The sequence below is a fragment of the Diceros bicornis genome, chromosome 18 (genome assembly GCF_020826845.1).
Source record: "Diceros bicornis minor isolate mBicDic1 chromosome 18, mDicBic1.mat.cur, whole genome shotgun sequence".
Classification (NCBI taxonomy): Eukaryota; Metazoa; Chordata; class Mammalia; order Perissodactyla; family Rhinocerotidae; genus Diceros; species Diceros bicornis.
The window spans coordinates 48505738-48523309 of NC_080757.1; the positions used below are offsets into that span (position 1 = coordinate 48505738).

Consider the following 17572-nt stretch of genomic DNA (forward strand, 5'->3'; position numbering starts at 1 on the left):
AGATGGTGGTCCTGATTTGCCTGGATGCTGCAGAGAAAGGTGGGCCCCAGCAGGTCTCTGTTATCTTGGGGGTTATCAACTCCATATCTTAAGTCTCCATCACATAACTACATGCCCACAGAGGTCCAGAGGTCTAGCCAAACTCTCAACTGCGCTGCTGGTGGCAGAGCTTCGATACGCACCTATAAATGATTCCTCTTTTATGAAGAAAGAACAATCCAATGGAAATCTCGGCCGCATAGAATCTGCAAGAGAAAATGCTCGTCAGCTTTCTGGCTCAGTTCTTTGGACTTCTAGATACTTTGTATCCTGCAGCTCAGACACTGAAGAGGTAAAAGAACGTAAGATCCCAGGACTGCAGAGATCAGCATTGCCCTACACGTGTTCTTCCAGCCCGTCACCCTCCCTCCGCCATTTTATCACTCCAACTTCCCCAAGGAATGATACAGCTAATAAAATCAATGAGATGGGTTTATTACCTGCCCAGAAACAAGCACTTCTTGTCTGGGGCAGGTGGACAGGTAATTTACTGCTTACAAGAAATTTCTGATACAGTCATGCGCCACATAACAATGTTTTGGTCAATGATGGACTGCCTATACGATGGTGGTCCCATAAGATTAGTACTATACAGCCTAGGTGCGTAGTAGGCTATACCACCTAGGTTTGTGTAAATACACTCTGTGATGTTCGCACAACAACAAAATTGCCTCATTTCACATCTCTCAGAACGCATCCCCGTTGTTAAGTGACGCATGATGGTACAATCTTGCAAAGAGTGGCTGTTAGACTCTTTCATGTCAGAACTAGGGTAGAGTGGAGAAAATTTCCATTTCCTATTCATGGACAGAATACATTAGTATTTGAAAATACTATTATACCCTAGAAGACAAAGAATAACGTGTGATGAACTTTTTAGTTGGTTTACTCATCACCTCCCCCCAAGTGCTGAGATAAATGGGACACACGCCATGAGTCATACCTGAGTTTTCCCTTTTAAACGATTCATAATAAAAAGCAGTTACTGCCATCACTTCAAAATCGTTAATCGGTTAATATGTGAAACTTAGGCTAAATGTTGAAGGATGTTTTAAAATTTGCATAGCATTTAGGAATCTCTGAAGTGTGAGAAGCCACAGGACTGGGCCTGAGCAACATCACACTCAGGAGGCTTAACATAAGCACACGTGTCTACGTGAGCGGAGAAGAGCCCCTTAACGATAAGGACAAAACTCTTAATGGGGCGGGGGGGTTCCTCTGAGGGCCGGCAGGAGAGGAACTGGATGGGGGAGGGAGAAGAGATGGTATCATGGGCGACTTTTACATTATTTTCCATGCTTTTCTGTACTTTTAAAATAAAAGCTTTCCGGCAACACAAATACAACAAAAGCAATACAAATATTTCATAGCGTAAGGTGGTCATTTTGCCATTTGCTCCTTATAGTTCTGTGTTACCAAGCTTTATTTACAATCAGAGCATTTTAATGCTTTATAATTAACATAAGAGAGGGGATAAGGGCAGGCATTGCTGAAAATTGAAAAGTAAAAATAAAAACAGAGAAATCTCCCTTTGAATTTTTTAAGCTCACTACCAAAGAATTCCTTATTCTGCCTTCAATTAATCTTCCCTAGGACAGATCATCCCACGCAGGCCAAAAGTACTTCAGATTTATCTTTTAGACTGAACATCGGCCAGAATCTGTTTAACATTTGCTAACTTGATTATTCAGGCACATGCCCGCTACACATCCTCACTGAGGGAAATGAAATAGCTGTTTGCTTAGATTTGCTTCTGCTGAGTTTTCTATGACTTCCTGGCCCCTGAAAAATGGGATGACTTTTCAGGTATCAAAGACTGCCTTCTAGATGGATGATTCTCCATCTTCCCATGGAGCCCAAGACTCTCTCCTGTGCTGCCGACTCCTGCGTCCCTGCATCCTGGCATCCAAGCACACCCCAATGAAATCTTCCAAACTGAGCTCACAATTCTCTCCCCAAACCACCTCCTTCTGGGTGGCTGTCCCTTCCCAAACATAAAATGGGGTGTCACCTGAAGAGGTTTCTCTCTTCTCACCCCCAGCATCTCCAAGTTCTGGTTTTCTTCCTCCAGAATGTTTCTCAAAGCCACTTACTCCTCTCTGGCTCCAAGGCCAAGCCCTAATTAGAGCTCCATTCCTTCTGTTCCACACAGATTTGCAGCAACCCCCTTGTACCAGCCCTTACACTCTCTCCCTTCTTCCTTCTCCTTTTGGCCAGGGGGTTGTGAAAACTTAACCTGATGGTGTCAAGCCCCATTGAAGCCTCTTCCAGCCTTCCCTTTCCTCAGCCAGGCCCTCCACCAGGCTTGTCACCTAGAGCCCCCTCCCCCCACCTCCCACTATGAATCTCACACCATCTCCTGCACCTCTGGGTTGGGCATTCATTCCCCCAGAATGTTCTTCCCTCACTGCCCCCCTTTTGGGGCTTTGCATGGTGTCCTGTGCCACCTCTAAAGTTATGGTGACACATTACAATTGTCAAGTGACTTCTCCCACTCCACTCCCGAGGGCAGGGAGCCACTCGTTCCTTTCACACTCCCAGCGTCTGGTGCATTTCGGGTGTGCAATGCCCACGTGTTCAATAAATGAGTGGATGACTCCATCAGTGAGTGTGGAATTGGGTGACAAGGGGATACATCAGCATCGCCAATTTACTAGAAGTAGAATAAACTTCTCCTTAGGAAACGCTGAGATGGACCCTGTCAATAAACCTGGCCCCCTAGGAGGTTACAGTACTCCAACCTGAACTGGGCAGAGCCCCACTTTCATATTTCATCCAGCACAAGTTCCCAGTTGGGAATACTGTGTTGTCTAAATTAAGACACACACACACACACACACACACACAAATACTCACACTGCTTGTGGTTCCTTAAATTTTCCTACTTGCTGAATGTGGTACATGAGGTCTCCGCCATTGACGTATTCCATGACGAAGTACAGTCGATCCTGAAGACCAAGGTCAGAACGTGAGCAGGGCTCCTCCACGGGTAGAGTGGCTTCCCTCACTCTTTACAGACTGCGTGTTGCTTTCTCATCAGTTAAATGTGGGCTGCACTGGCACATCTGCTTAGTGGAGCCCTTCAAAATTTTTTTCCCAAATAAAGAAGTAGTAATAACCCTATTGCATGAGGGGCTTGGGAAGTATCAAGTTATTACATAAGTCTAAAATAATGGCTCTCTGTCAACGTGTCTGCCTCCTTCTGGTTACGTATGCTCCCCATTATAGCAATAGCCCCAAACGTTCTTCCCTTTTATCCTACACACATGATACATTTCTAAGTTAGAGATGGTGTGAAGAATCCACATGGGCCAATTCTTTAGTTTTAACTAGTATTTCTGGTATGCAATGTCCAGGAGGCACGCCACAGTGATGTGGTAATGTGTTTAACTGGATTTTTTTTTTTTTAATTTTTTTTTATTTTCCCTCCCCCGAAGCCCCAGTAGGTAGTTGTATGTCATAGCTGCACATCCTTCTAGTTGCTGTATGTGGGACACGGCCTCAGCATGGCTGGAGAAGCGGTGCGTTGGTGCGCGCCCGGGATCCGAACCCAGGCCGCCAGTAGCGGAGCGCGAGCACTTAACCGCTAAACCACGGGGCCGGCCCTAACTGGATGTTTTTGAAAACCAATCTCATGAGTTAGGTCAGGCTTATAAATTGTGAATGCTCAATGATATTTACTGTGAAGGAGGGGACGACAAGTGGAGAGGCTAATCAAATGTTCTTTTGCATCCATAACATGCCCAAATATTGTTTTTGATTTTCTCTGTCACTGGTATGCTAAGTGTTGGCCCCACGAAGGGCGTACACCATGGAATCAAATAAATTTGCATATTTATGAGGACATTATGCTGGAACAGATGGGGAGAGTGAGGGGGTTTAACAGTGAAATAACACAGCACAGCACACAGAGGGAAAAGCTGACCTCTGCTCTCTTCTAGACATCATCACCATTTACAGAGGTTATTAAACATTAAAGTGTTGCACAGGGAGGAAAAAAATGATGAAGCTGGTGCTAATAAGCAGGAAACGGCTCTGGGAGCTTCAGTCTCGGCTTTCCTGTTATAAACTTTAATTTCATCTTTATTTCTCTGCTCTGTGGCTTTCTGGAGCTTAATCAGCATAACCAGGGTTACAGGACCTGGGCTGGGATTCACAGACTTGGTTCTCTCTCCTAACACGTTGCCCTTCCCTCCTTGGCGCTACTTAGGAGCTGCTGAGAGCAGGGGGCTGACCCTGCCGCCAGCGCTACGATGACATGCAGTGGCCGGCGCCCGACTCTGCAGCCCCACTGCCCATCTACAGACTGTGTGTGGCTGCACCGCCATTTTGAGATTCTAAAATCCAAGGGCGTTGAGGGGCGCCTCCCAAGAAATTTTAGAGAGACATAAAACAGAAAGTCAATTTCTGGTCAATGGGAAGTTGAAAATAATCATCATCATAACAGTAACAACTATGGCTACTGATTATTGAGTCATATCTTACAAAGGACAGCCACCGAGGAGCGGAAAGCCTATCTCTGGGAATGCCTCACTATGGTGCCATCCAGATGTTTCTATTTCTTGCAGGCCGCTTGGAAGCACCACGCCAGAGCCCTGGCCCCACAGCTGGCTGGTTAGTACTTTGGAATTTTTTTGTCCTCTGTTTAGTTATACTCTATGACAGGGCTCAGCAAACTTGTTCTGTAATGGGCGAGGCAGTAAATATTTTAGGCTTTGTGTGTGTCTTGCAACTATTCAACTCTGCCTTTGTAGCATGAAAACAGCGTAGATGATAGGTAACTGAATGAGCACGGCTGTGTTCCAAGAAAATTATTTATGGCCACTGAAATTTGAATTTCGTTTAATTTTCACGTGTCACAAAATATTATTCTTTGCTTTTTTTTTTTAACTTTTCTTAGAGCTCATGGGTCGTACAAAAACAGGCCAGTTTGCCAACCTCTGCTGCGTGGCATTAAACAAGAATACACTCCTTTACAAACTCCAATCTCCTAATGTTCCAATGCAAGGCCTGGCAGCTAGACCAGCGGTTTTAAAAGGCCAGGACTGTGAGTTATTCTATTGTTTTTGTATACCAAAGTCTTAGCACATTGCCTGCTATGAAGAAAACTTTTGATATAAATGTTTGAATTAAACAGAATTAATGCCAAGCCTCTAAGTAGGGCACACCACAGGGAAGGGGCGCCCCAGATCTCCCAGGGGCACAAGAGTGAGAGGTTGTCCCCAGGCACCTCTGCCTGGCAGAGAGGAATCTGGGGCTGAGTGGTCCCCAGGTTATGCCTTTCTCCAGCCTTCTCCAGAGGACTAAGGTTGACTCAGACACTCAAACATTTTGGTTCGCTGTGTGCTGGGCCACAGCTGTACACCCCAGGATCCTTACCCTTGAGCACGCTGTGTGCTGGGCCACAGCTGTACACCCCAGGATCCTTACCCTTGAGCACGCTGTATGCTGGGCCACAGCTGTACACCCCAGGATCCTTACCCTTGAGCACGCTGTGTGCTGGGCCACAGCTGTACACCCCAGGATCCTTACCCTTGAGCACGCTGTGTGCTGGGCCACAGCTGTACACCCCAGGATCCTTACCCTTGAGCACGCTGTGTGCTGGGCCACAGCTGTACACCCCAGGATCCTTACCCTTGAGCACGCTGTGTGCTGGGCCACAGCTGTACACCCCAGGATCCTTACCCTTGAGCACGCTGTGTGCTGGGCCACAGCTGTACACCCCAGGATCCTTACCCTTGAGCACGCTGTGTGCTGGGCCACAGCTGTACACCCCAGGATCCTTACCCTTGAGCACGCTGTGTGCTGGGCCACAGCTGTACACCCCAGGATCCTTACCCTTGAGCACGCTGTGTGCTGGGCCACAGCTATACACCCCAGGATCCTTACCACCGTCTGGAAGCAGGAGTGTAACTGCGTCAGGAACGGGGGCTTGTCAAGCAGGGCCAGGACTCGCTTTTCCACCATGGTGCACTCTACGTCGTCATCTTGAATCACCACGTCCTTCTTCAGGATTTTGATAGCATACAGCTCTTCTGTTCCCTTCCTGTCAGCGAGCATCACCTGAGAGCAGACGAAGGGCAACCTGAACACTTCCAGGCACATGTCTGGTGCCGGGCGTGGGGAGGAACCAGGTCAGGTGACAGTTCACACAGCTCATGCAAATTTGTAAATGTGTGATATAACAATGTTAATAAAGTTGTACTTTATGTGCAAATTTTGAAATAGTGCACATCCCTGCAAATTCCTCCAGCACTGCACAATTTCTAAGCTGTCAAGATCTATACACTGTGTAGGCTGTTGCCACATGATGGCGCTATTGCGGCTGCTAAAAGGAATACTCAACATTATCGGGATTAGTCTTGAATTAAGCACATTTTTCAGGGGCATCCTTAGAGGAAAATGTGACTGACCTTTATAAGCTTTTCACGAGTCAGGAACCAATACAAGAAAAAAAAGAACGGCAGGATTGTAATCAGTTCCTGGGTCTATCAAGAGATTTGGGGCCAGAGAAGCCAAATGTAGAGACAAACAGGCTGAGAGCTGAAGAAACCCAGTTCAGTATCTCTTAATTGTTACATGCGCTTACCACAAGTCAGCATTTCATTTTTAGTTGTGAAAATTATTCACTCAACTGACATTTTGGAGCACCCTCTGTGTTCTCAACACTGAAACGGTGACACACAGTGACCCCTCTGCAGCTTTTCAGATACAGTTGTTTTTAATGAAATGAAGTAGGAGACATCTGAGAAACCTGTACAGAGCAAGGAAATCAAGGGCTGCTCTGGAAACTTCGGGGAGAACAGGACCGATCCCAACAGTCTCTGCAAAGGCCCGGCCGTGCATGCACCATCTCCCGTCCCCTTCCTTACCTTCCCAAAACTGCCCTTCCCCAGCACCATGAGGAAGTTGAAGTCGGTGAGTTTCACTCTGTCAAGGTTGTTGGAAGGCTGTCTCCTGTCTTCTGAAGGACTGATTACTTTGTTACCAGCAGGGCCAAGCTTGGCTTTCTAAACGACAAGCATACACCAGAGAACAATGGGTCATTTTTCCAGGGAAAAGAGTGATAGAAAACAGCATGCTGTAACTAAGCTTGATGCCGGGTGGGAGGTGGGATGGGGCGAGAAAAGGAATCTGAGGGTGATGAAATATCTACTCATACATCAGAGGTATACTCACCCTAAGGGCAACATCTGCAAGGAAGCAAAAAATTGCCCTTACCTATCCCGAGATGAGACGACTCTTTATACAGTTAACCCAAAATCACGTCATGGGACTCTGTCAAGGGTGGGCTGATTGTAATCCCTGGACATAGAAGTTAACTTCTTGGGGAAAATGGTGTGATAACGTTAACATAATAAAAGAAAGAAACTGTGTACTGATGCTTTTCTTATTTGTAGATTCTCCAATTTAAGATTAATCTGCATAAAGGAAACGTGTACCCAGGCAAAAAGGGAGAATAGTGTCCTCTGGAGAGGAACTGCTTAAATGGCAAGATGTGGGGATGATTTATTGCTACTTTAGAAGGCACAGTAAGAAGAACAGAGTGTTTACTTAAGTCAAGAGTTGAACTCAGGAAAAGAAATGATGACGTGCGCGAGAATCTGGTTCACATGGCGCCCTTTCAGCCTGAAGAATACTTGGTCAGTGACATGTGAGTGACCGAAAGGAGTTTTTATAAACTAGACTCATGCCACACAAAGGCCCTGGAGAGACCAGGCCCTCATTCCTCTCATGGGGTACTTAGAGTCTCACGTCACAGGTGAAAAGTCAGAGGGCTCAGCAGAAAAGGAAAGGCAAGTGGGATCAATGGGGACACCTCAGTAGTCAGCAAAGGTGCCCACGGAGAAGCCTGGAGTTCTCCCCACAGCCCCGCATGCTGAACATCTGCCTGACTGTGAGGGAGTCCGCTGCTGGACGTGTCAGCTGCTGAAAAGGCCAGGGTCTTGGGGGCTGGCTGAATCCCCACAGCCCTGGGCCCACGGGCAAAGACTCTAGTTTTGGATTCACTGATAATGAGAGGGTTGAGGGCGCATTGCCTCCTCCAATGCAGCAGACCTAGGTGCACCTTTGAGCTTCAGAGCAGGTGTCAGGACATCACTCAAGTCATCGTGGTTACCAAGATGGCCTAGGAGGCAAAGGCAGCATTCAGGGGCTTGACTATGTGACCAAAGCGCTGGCAATACTGATTCCTAGCTCTTGGGCGAAAACGTGGGATTTGCAATTTTTTCTGGCTTTCGAGGAATCATCCACATTCCCTCTTTGAGCAATAGCATCCCTTCATCCCACAATTACTGAGTGAGCCACCTCGTGCCAGGCTCTGTTGAAGAGGCTTTGCCTTAGCTGGATGAGTCCCCCTCAGCCATCTCGGGATCCCCATCCCTAACCTAGTGCTTGGCACAGGGTGTGTACTCAGCATTGTGGTTGAATGAATAAAGAGATGAAGTCTGAACGTGTTCATCAGATGCTGTTGTGTTAGGCAATGCTTTTCTCTGATAAAAATAACTCATTTGTATAGGGGTCAAACCTCATGGCTCTAGTGCATGCTCTGATGAATTGAGCATGCCCATTTAAGCAGAGACATTAAAATATGGGGGAAAGATGTCCCTGACTTTTTTGCTTCAACGCTGAAAGTATTTAACATGGTTGTACCATAACGCGATTGGCAGTGCATGTGGGAAACACATGGGAACTTGGGGGCCACTGGAAACATGCTCTATAAAGACAAAACCTGAACCGTAAGGATACATAAACTGGCATCCTCTTTGACAGAGGATGGAAGGAATTTTAAGACAGACTTGTGAGAAAGAGCCAGGACTTAGCCGCTCGGGTTATGGAGTCCCTGTCAACTGCCCGACCAGCTCCATCCTCCGAACACAAGCCCCAGGAACGATTCCAAGCTGAGAAACTTTCTGGTTTGTGTCTAAATTTAAATGAATCATCAGGAAGTTCAAGCTTGAGATGAGAAAACCGACTATGCCACTCTATTCTGCTCTCCTGATTTATAAAAAGAAAAAAGTTATCAGAAAGAGGCACAAAGATTAATTTTAGCAGGAAATTCACAATAACAGCTGAAAAGACCCAAATACAACAGCCTCATTGCTCTGAGGTGCTTGAAACAGCTGAAGAGCGTTTTCACCTGGGTCCAGCTTCCACCTGCAGCACTGTGGTCCCAACCAGGTGCTCCCAACTCATGGGGCATTCCTCAACAGTCACTGCTCCTTCACCTCTGACACCTCAACACCACAGCCAGTGTAGAGCGAACGTGGGCTGATGTAGGCGATGGCCTCCAGGGGAGATACGGGGGTTTTATACACACAGGCATTGCCTGCCTTCACTGGGGGCTGTAACCCAACAAGGGCTCTGGGAGTTTTGTGCTAGGACCCTAGTCTTGTTATAGGGACAAGATATCCCCCACGCTCAGGATAAAGGGATATAAATGCAAAAAAAAGCATTTTCGCATTTGAGGACTTCTGAACCCAGGTACAATATGATCTTAGACTCTGCCCTGAAATCAATCCGCGGGGTTGGCAGGAATGTCAACAATCTCCTCACCTCAACCTCCTGCTCCCAGGAGGTGCAGCTGGACAGAGGAAGGCATGGGCTTCCTGCCCTGCCTGGGCAGATGCCATTCTCATGTCTTTTTAGCTAGAGACAGAGTTGAGTAGAGCAGAGGTTGTTTGGGAAGGAGACAGGCCAGGCAGCCCACACTGACCACATTCACCAACCACAGGGCTGGCTTCTCAGTGGCCTGGCCCAGAGGGTGCGAATGGGTTTCTCCCCAGCCCGAGCCAGCCCTGAGATAAGAGCAGCCTGGAGGTCTTTCATGCAGCTATCCTGCCAACCTGAGCAACATTTCTTCCACGTTCCCCCTACAGAATATGCTTCCAGAGCCATTTGCACGCTGCCACCTGCAGGCTTTGCTGCCGAATGGCATGGAGCCGTCTCCAACGCTGGGTTTTCACAAGCATCTCTTCTAGGGTAGAAATTTCCATGATATCAACATCTCAGTGGTCTGGGCCTGACTTGGGGCAAGTCTCTCTGCCAACCCAAGGCTAATAAATAATAGGGTTGGAGGAGAGAGCCAGCAGACCCTGCAGCAGCTGTGTCGCTCGGGGCCAGTGGGGAGGCCTGAGGGCACGGAAGGCAGAAGACTCCCGAGAAGTTGGTCTACACAAGCCCAGGCCTCAGCCTCCAGTCCACCTCCAGGGCTGCCTTTGTCTTGCTGATTTCCACCTTTCCTTGGTCCATCACTCCCCTCCAAGCTGTCCGAGAGCAATCCGCCTGAGACTGAGCTGCAATGTCCCCCGATGCCTTCCCCTGGCTGACCTCTCCCCCACTTCCAGGTTCCCGCCCACCTGTGATTTCTCCCGAGAACCCTCCCCAAAGACTTCCTGCTCTTCTCCCTCACAGCACCCTCGTCTTTTCTTAACAGCTCACGTGGCAACCTGTCAATATCTATTTATGGTGTGTTTATTGGTTTAACGCCTCTTTCAATCTCACTCTACAGCTGATCCATCAGCAGGTCACGTCAAATCCACCTTCAGATTATGTCCAGAACCTGCCCTCTGCTCAGGGCCTCCTTCACAGGCGGCCCCAATTCAGTGACCTCCTCCTTGCTGGGCTCCCTGCTTCTACCCTGCCCCCTTGGGTCTGTTCCCTGGAGGGATCCTGGTCAGTGGGGTCCTGTCCTGGTCCCCTGGGTTCCCACCTGGTGGAGAGAAAAGGCTGAGTTCTCACAATGGGTGAGGAGGAGACTAGGCTCCAGGCTCTGTCTCTGACCTTAGCTCCCACCCCTCTCGGCCTTGTCTCAGCCATGCCAGCCTCCCTCTGGCCACGGGGTCTTTGGTTGCCCTTCCCATGGGGGCCATGCTGTCTTGTTCACCCGCAAAATCCAGCTCAAACATCCCTTCAGTCTCCCTGTTGCCTCCTCCATCCTGGAATTTCCAACCCGTGGAAGATACTGTCTCTGCCCCGCCCACGTCCCCTGGGCTTTTGGCTCTGCACACCTCTGCTCACCTGAGGCTGTCTGCAGGGCATACCCCACAGTTATTGCCCCAGGATGCAGCCCTCAACCAGCTGCACACGGCAGCGTGTTCCATGCTGTTTCCCCAGCAGGCCTGGGCTCCAGTGTGCCCGCTGTGGTAACCAGCTGGATAACCAAGACACCCTTAGCTGGCTTCCTCCCTTCCCTGGCTCACATCCCAATCCCCCCAGCATCTCCTGGGATCCCTTCCCAAACGAACTCCTTGTTCTCAAAACCTTGGGCAGAGCTGGCTTCCGGGGAACTTAAACATGTGTACCTTCTTCCTGGACTTACTGACCTGTCTTCCTCACTGGATTGTGAGATCCTGGAAGGCAGGGACCATCTTCCTCTTCTTTGTATCTTTAGACCAAGCACTGTGCCGGGCACATAATTACACACCTGCTAAATAGCTCATTCATTCAGTCAAAAACATGTCTTCATGAAGCACTAGCACTGACAGAACTCAGAGGCCAAATCACAAACGGTACAGTCAACCTGTCGCCAGCACTAGCCACACAGGTGACAAACGTGAACACAGAACAGCAACTGTTATCAGGTGGGCCGTTTCAGAGACCTGCCCCTGGAGTCTGTGCATGTGGATGCCCACATAGGGTCAGAACTCCCTCTCTCAAGCAGTCACTGGTCATGCTGGGTCAGCCAGAGAAGGCTGTGAGAGCGTCCTTGCCTTTAGGGAGGTTGGCCACACAGTGACCCTCCCCAGAGGCCACGCTGGACGAGCTGGGTCAGCAAGCCGACAGCAGGCTCTTGGAAGAGTTTCCCTGAAGGGACATTCCTCAGATGGGAAGTCCTGCCTGCCCCAGAGCCAGTGGGATCTGTGACTGAAGAGCAACAATGAACCCCTGAGCTGACTATTTCTTTCTTTGAGCTTTTTAATGGGTTGTCTGGCACTGGTCTCCCAGCAGGACAAAGAGACCTGCCCTTCCTGGCTTGCACACTGTTGACATGACTCTGGCTGTCATGCACATAATTCAGACTTCACCAGGAGTGCAAACAAAATCAGTATATGTCTAGGGATAAAGCTAAAGCTGAGCCTAACTGTGGAGACTCCAGCAAACCCAAGGAGGCGTAAGAAAGAGAGGGCCGACATCCTTCACTATAGCAACGCAAGCACGGCACAGCCAGACGCCCTGCCGGGGCACGTGTGGGAATTCAAACCGCAGAGACAGAAAGGCAGGAGGTCTCCTGAAGATTGACATTCAGAGGAAAGAGACGAGCCTCCACTGGGCTGGGGACTTAATGCACATATGATCCCGTTAGTAATGCTCCTCGCTGATACATCCCAAATCCTGAGTTGGCTCTCACTCGTCTCCAACAGTCACGTCAAGAAAGTTGATGGAGGACCAGGCTCTGAGCAGCAGTCGATGGGACGGAGATCCACGGACTGCTGTACCACCATCCTCCCATGAAGCCCTCCTCCACCTCCCAAAGGCGGAACGCCCTCTCAGCTCTGACGATGTTTGTTCACTTCTTCAGAGAGCAGCGGCCGAGAGCTGAGGGGTTGGATCCCAACCTCAGCGCACACTGTGTGTGGTGGTGGACAAGTTCCTTAACCACTCTGAGCCTCTGGTCCTTCATCTGTAAGATGGGATGAGTCTGCTGACGTTCTTCTCACAGGACTCTGGGCAAGAGTAGATGCAAGAATGTCTGGCAGAGTAACTGGACCCAGTGAGTGTTCAATGCTTGGTACCTCTTATTACTTCTTCTCATTCACCTCTATTTTCTCAAGAGGGCCTAGTGGAGTCCTGGCACAGGGTTCTTGCTCAGGACACTATGTTGTTGAACTCATGGGTCCTTGTGTGACTTTAGAACACTCCATCATTTATTCCACAAATATCTGTATGTCTGTCATGCCCCAGACATGGGGCCAGGTGCTGGGAAACTAGATCAATGAGAAGTAGCCTCTCCTCTGAAGAACTTGCAGTCCAGAGGTACTGTGGTCTACATTCCTGCCACTCAAAGTGTGGTCCATAGACCAGCTGCCTCAGCATCACCCGGAGGCTTGTCAGACTCTCAGGCCCCAGCTCAGATCTACTGAATCAGAAGATGCATTTTTAGCAAGCCCCTCAAGTGATTCCCATGCACATTTAAGTTTGAGATGTGCTGATCTAAGACAGTTGGAATGTTTCTCCAAGTTTAAATGTCCTCCTCAGAATCAATGGTCCTGAGACCCTTTCTACCTTCAACAATCTTCAATTATCATATAAAATTAAGGGGCAACTCTGGAAAGAGCCCTGGACTTGGATTCCAAAGAGCTTGGGTCAAATCTTGGCCTTACCCATATTTGCTGTGTGACTCTTGGTAGATTACACTGCCTCTCTGAGCCTCAGATCCCTCACCTGTAATATGGTGGTCATAAGACCTCTAGAGCCCTGGGCTATGCTGAAGGTGAAATGAGGAAGTCTTTCCAAAAGAACTCAGTGCAGCACCTCACATCCCTTCACCTGGTCTTCTTTCCTCTGTCCCAGGAAGGAGACACTGTCTGCACGTCCCTCAGGCTCCTGGCAGCCACCTCCTCCCTGACTGCAGACAGAAGGCCTTCCTGAGTTAAATGCAGGTCGCTGGGGTCAGGGCTCTGCCTGGCTGACTCACAGATCAGAAACCCTGTCACCCATGCACATGTGTCGAGACTGCAGACAGGCTCTGCAGGAGCTCAGGACCCGTGGGGAGGCCGAGGCACGTCCCCATGGGCTCCCATACCCTCCTGGTAGGGTAGAAGAAACAGGTCTCACTCCAGCTGCTCACCGTGATTTCCGGAGCGCCTTCTGTAGCCCCTGAGGGGCTGGGCTAGGCTTGGTGCAGGAAAAGACCCTGATTTATTAAAATGGGATAGAAGTTTTACAAGAGGCAATAAAAATGGAGACTATGACATATAATGTTGCAAAACAGAATAAAATGACTTTAAATGCCGAAGCTTTGGAATGCTCTCTTTTTTTTTTTTTTTAATTAGACTTAAACACAGCATGGTTTATTGGCTATGATTAAACAACTCAGAATCCAGGATTTTTAGGTTCCTTGAAGGATGGCTCATTAGCATTAGGTCAAGTCTGGCGCCATGATGGATTACCACGCTGTGAGCAGGAGCACAGTTCTCTCCCCATCAGACAATTTACTAATAACTGACATGCGCCTCATTTTATACAACGGATAGACTCTTGAAAAGACATAACAGTTTGCAATCATTGAAGGTATTCAAAATTTAAAGGACTCCTATGGTGGCATTTCTGCAAAGCAAATTACACAAAGTGAATGTGAATATTGCAAATTCAAATTCTGGCAATCGGGCTTGAAGCCTGGCACGTGTGTTAGACACCTGTCTCTGAGGAGCTGTCCGTGGGTATTGTGAAAGGCTGTCCACATTCAGCTCATTATTAGGGGGTTTTTCAAATTAAAATTGACAGGAAGATGGGCCAAACTACAACACTGTGTATTTATGAGGGATGGGACTGCGAGAGATGTTCATTTTCTATTAGGTTGGACCATTTGCAGCTGCTGAGATGTGACAATCTGACCTACAGTGATGGAAATTCCAAATGGTTTAACCTAATACCATAGATACTCTGCAATGTTTGAGTTTTGTATAATGATTATATACTAGCTTTGGTATGTGGGAAAACAGACAACAAAGACACAGGGGAATGTATCACCATAAATCGCCAGCCTCTAATACAATGGCACCCTGCCTAGCAATTCTTCTGAGAGGTGCTGACTTATCTTCGGTAGGAATCCAAGCCCAAAGATTCATCCACGGTAAGAATGGAGAGCCTTAAACATGAGTCCAAGTCTCCCAGTGGGTCTATCTGATAACCCACTAAAGTATGCTTTAATGTTAAACTACATTCCATTGTAAACGTGGCCATTCGTACCTATTTTGTGAATGTCTTTAATGACACTGTATCTCCTAGCATAGTAGAAAACATGGCTTTGATGAATATATTTATCAAAGACATTTTCAAAGTGTATAGAGGTGAACCTGACAACAACAGAAGGTTCTTTCTATTTCTAAGATTCCAAGGGCAGACAGGCCAACAATGACCAACCATAAAAGCAAATGAATAATTGTGTATTTATTCTACATTTTTTTCCTGCAATGAAAACGTCCTGTATTCAAGGTTTACTTGAACAACGCTGGCAACATAAGACTGATGGTGTTTCGATGCTGCTCCATAAACGAGGGGCATGCGTAAATGAAAGAGCCATGCCATACGTAACCAAGGACCTTAGCATAGCATCTTACCTCCACGGTAATGTATTCACCTGCACTCACTGCAACGTTAGCTAAGAGGAATCAAGTAGTTTCAGAAGAAACCCATAAAGGAACTGGGAAGGAGTTTTCAATGATACCATTAATGGAGTATGGCCTATGTGTTCCTAACAAGCCACGAGTCATGACATCTATTACCTCCTACTCAGTAACCGGGCAACGGGTTAAGACGATGCTACTTAATGGGCATTACAGCCTCCTGGGTAGCACAGCTGGAGGAGGTAAAATGCCCACTGTTCTCTGGCTAATTTTTCATCTTCTGGAATATGCCAAGCATGCTTGTTGCCTCAGGGCCTTTGCACTTTCTGCTTCCTCTGGGCCAGACAGCACACCTTCTCGTCTCTGCTCAGGTGCTGTTTTAAGCGAGAGGCTTCAACAGGGAACCCAGTCATCCCTTCCCGTGCTGTGTATTCCTTCATGCTCTCCTCCCCGCCTGTTACACATTTCTCTTTCTCCCTCCACTGGAGGGAGCGAGAGAGACTCATCCGTTCTGTTCCCTGATGTTCTCCAGTGCCCAGGAGAGAGCCTGGGCATGGTGGTTCTCAGATACTTTTAGAGTAAATGGATGAGCGTGTACATGGGGAAGGCAATTACTTCTACTATAAAATTTTTTAAAAGACAGTTATTGCTTTTAAGTAATTTCTACAACAATGCTGCTCTGTTATAAAAGTAATCATGTTCATTTTAGAAAATTCAACAGGCATAAGTAAAAAAAGAATTTAAAACATCCATAATCTTATCACCCAGAGTTAATCATTGTTAACATTTTGGTGGATATTCTTCTAATTCTTTCTTTTCATGTTTTCTTCTTTGACATGTATAGAATTATATGGTGTGTAACCTGCTTCCCCCCACTACGCTGTGTGAACTTCTTTTTATGTTATAAGCACTCTTCTACCACATGACTTTAGTGACTGCATAATAGCCCACTGTGTGGCTCTAGTGCAGTTTACTTAACCACTCCCCTATTGCTGGACACCTATTATCCAATTTCCACTGTTTTCAATAACATGCAGATGAACGATTTTTTAGCCCAAATCTCTATGCACATCCCCAATCTCTCCAGGATAGATTCCTGATGTGGAATTGCTGGGTCAACAGGTACAGGTATTGCAAAGGCTGATGCCCAAGGCCAGACATTTTAATCTGACCACGGGAAGTCAGAGAGAAAAGAGGGAAACCCAAAGAGTCAAGGCAGCCTAATTCCTGAAGGCGGCATCTTGGTTTCTTTTAGGTCGTGTGTCTATCTCGTGACTGCAATCTCTAATAGTACTTCTTTGTCAGATTTGGCAATCCAGTCTGCAATTGCAACCTGGAGGCATGGGGCCAGGTGGTTCCTCCCACACAACTGTGCAACACCTGCTGATTGCAGTTTCTTCCCGAAGTGGGAAGTCACAGGTGTGCATCATTCATTCTCCTGCTGGCAACTGCAGGGAGCTCCTCAGAACTAGGGACTGTCAGCCATAGACGGGTCCTTGGGTAGGGCTGACCTGCCTTTGGTACAGGTGAAGACATTGAGGTCTAGAGAGATACCGCCACTGCCTATGGCCACTGAACTGGGTTGTGGCAGTGATGGGGGAGGAAGAGAATGATGCTACTTTCCTCTAAACTGGTCCTTGAAACAGGACCATGGATCATCCAGCAGAGGATCACTGCCCTGTGCTAAGAGAGGCCCCATTTGGGATGTAATCTTTTAACCAACAGCACAACGGTGACGGAGCTTTTAACATTTGAAGGGAACCTGGAGATAAGCTGATTAAGGCCCCCCATGTCACAGAGGAGGAGACTGAGGCCTAGTGGGGGGCTCTAAGTGATATGTCAAAGTCAATTTTCCTTCCTAGGCTCCGAACCTAGAACTCTGGTCTTTGAATTCAGTGCTCATCCTCCTATATCAAGGGTAAGCAAACATTTTCTGTGAAGGGACAGATAGTAAACGTTTTTGGCTTTGCAAACCAAATACTGTCTCTGTCGTTAACTACCCAACTCTGCCCTTATAGCGAGTGTGAGAGCTACATGAACGAATGAGTGTGGCTGGGTTCCAGTAAAACCTTATTTACAAAAACAGGCAGTAGCCAGAACACGGCCTGTGGGCTGCAGTTTGCCTGCCTACATCCCTGTATTATGCGGGTTCTCAAATCATCCCCATTAGCAGTTGGATATAAATAAAACATCTATATCTCCTTGCTAACCTCTCAGAACAGCCACAACTAAGAGCCTCAAATGCA

General features: G+C 47.7%; 1 protein-coding gene across 1 annotated transcript in view; it reads right to left on the bottom strand.

Moving 5' to 3' along the window:
* PRKCA (protein kinase C alpha) overlaps nt 1-17572 on the bottom strand; it is a 411365-nt gene that overhangs the window by 50805 nt on the left and 342988 nt on the right. Inside the window, exons 9-12 of the mRNA XM_058561412.1 lie at nt 6912-7049; nt 5929-6102; nt 2896-2987; nt 183-245 (exon numbers count right to left, since the gene is read on the bottom strand). Of these exons, the coding sequence (XP_058417395.1) occupies nt 183-245; nt 2896-2987; nt 5929-6102; nt 6912-7049 (467 nt within the window). The remainder of the gene's footprint in view (nt 1-182; nt 246-2895; nt 2988-5928; nt 6103-6911; nt 7050-17572) is intronic.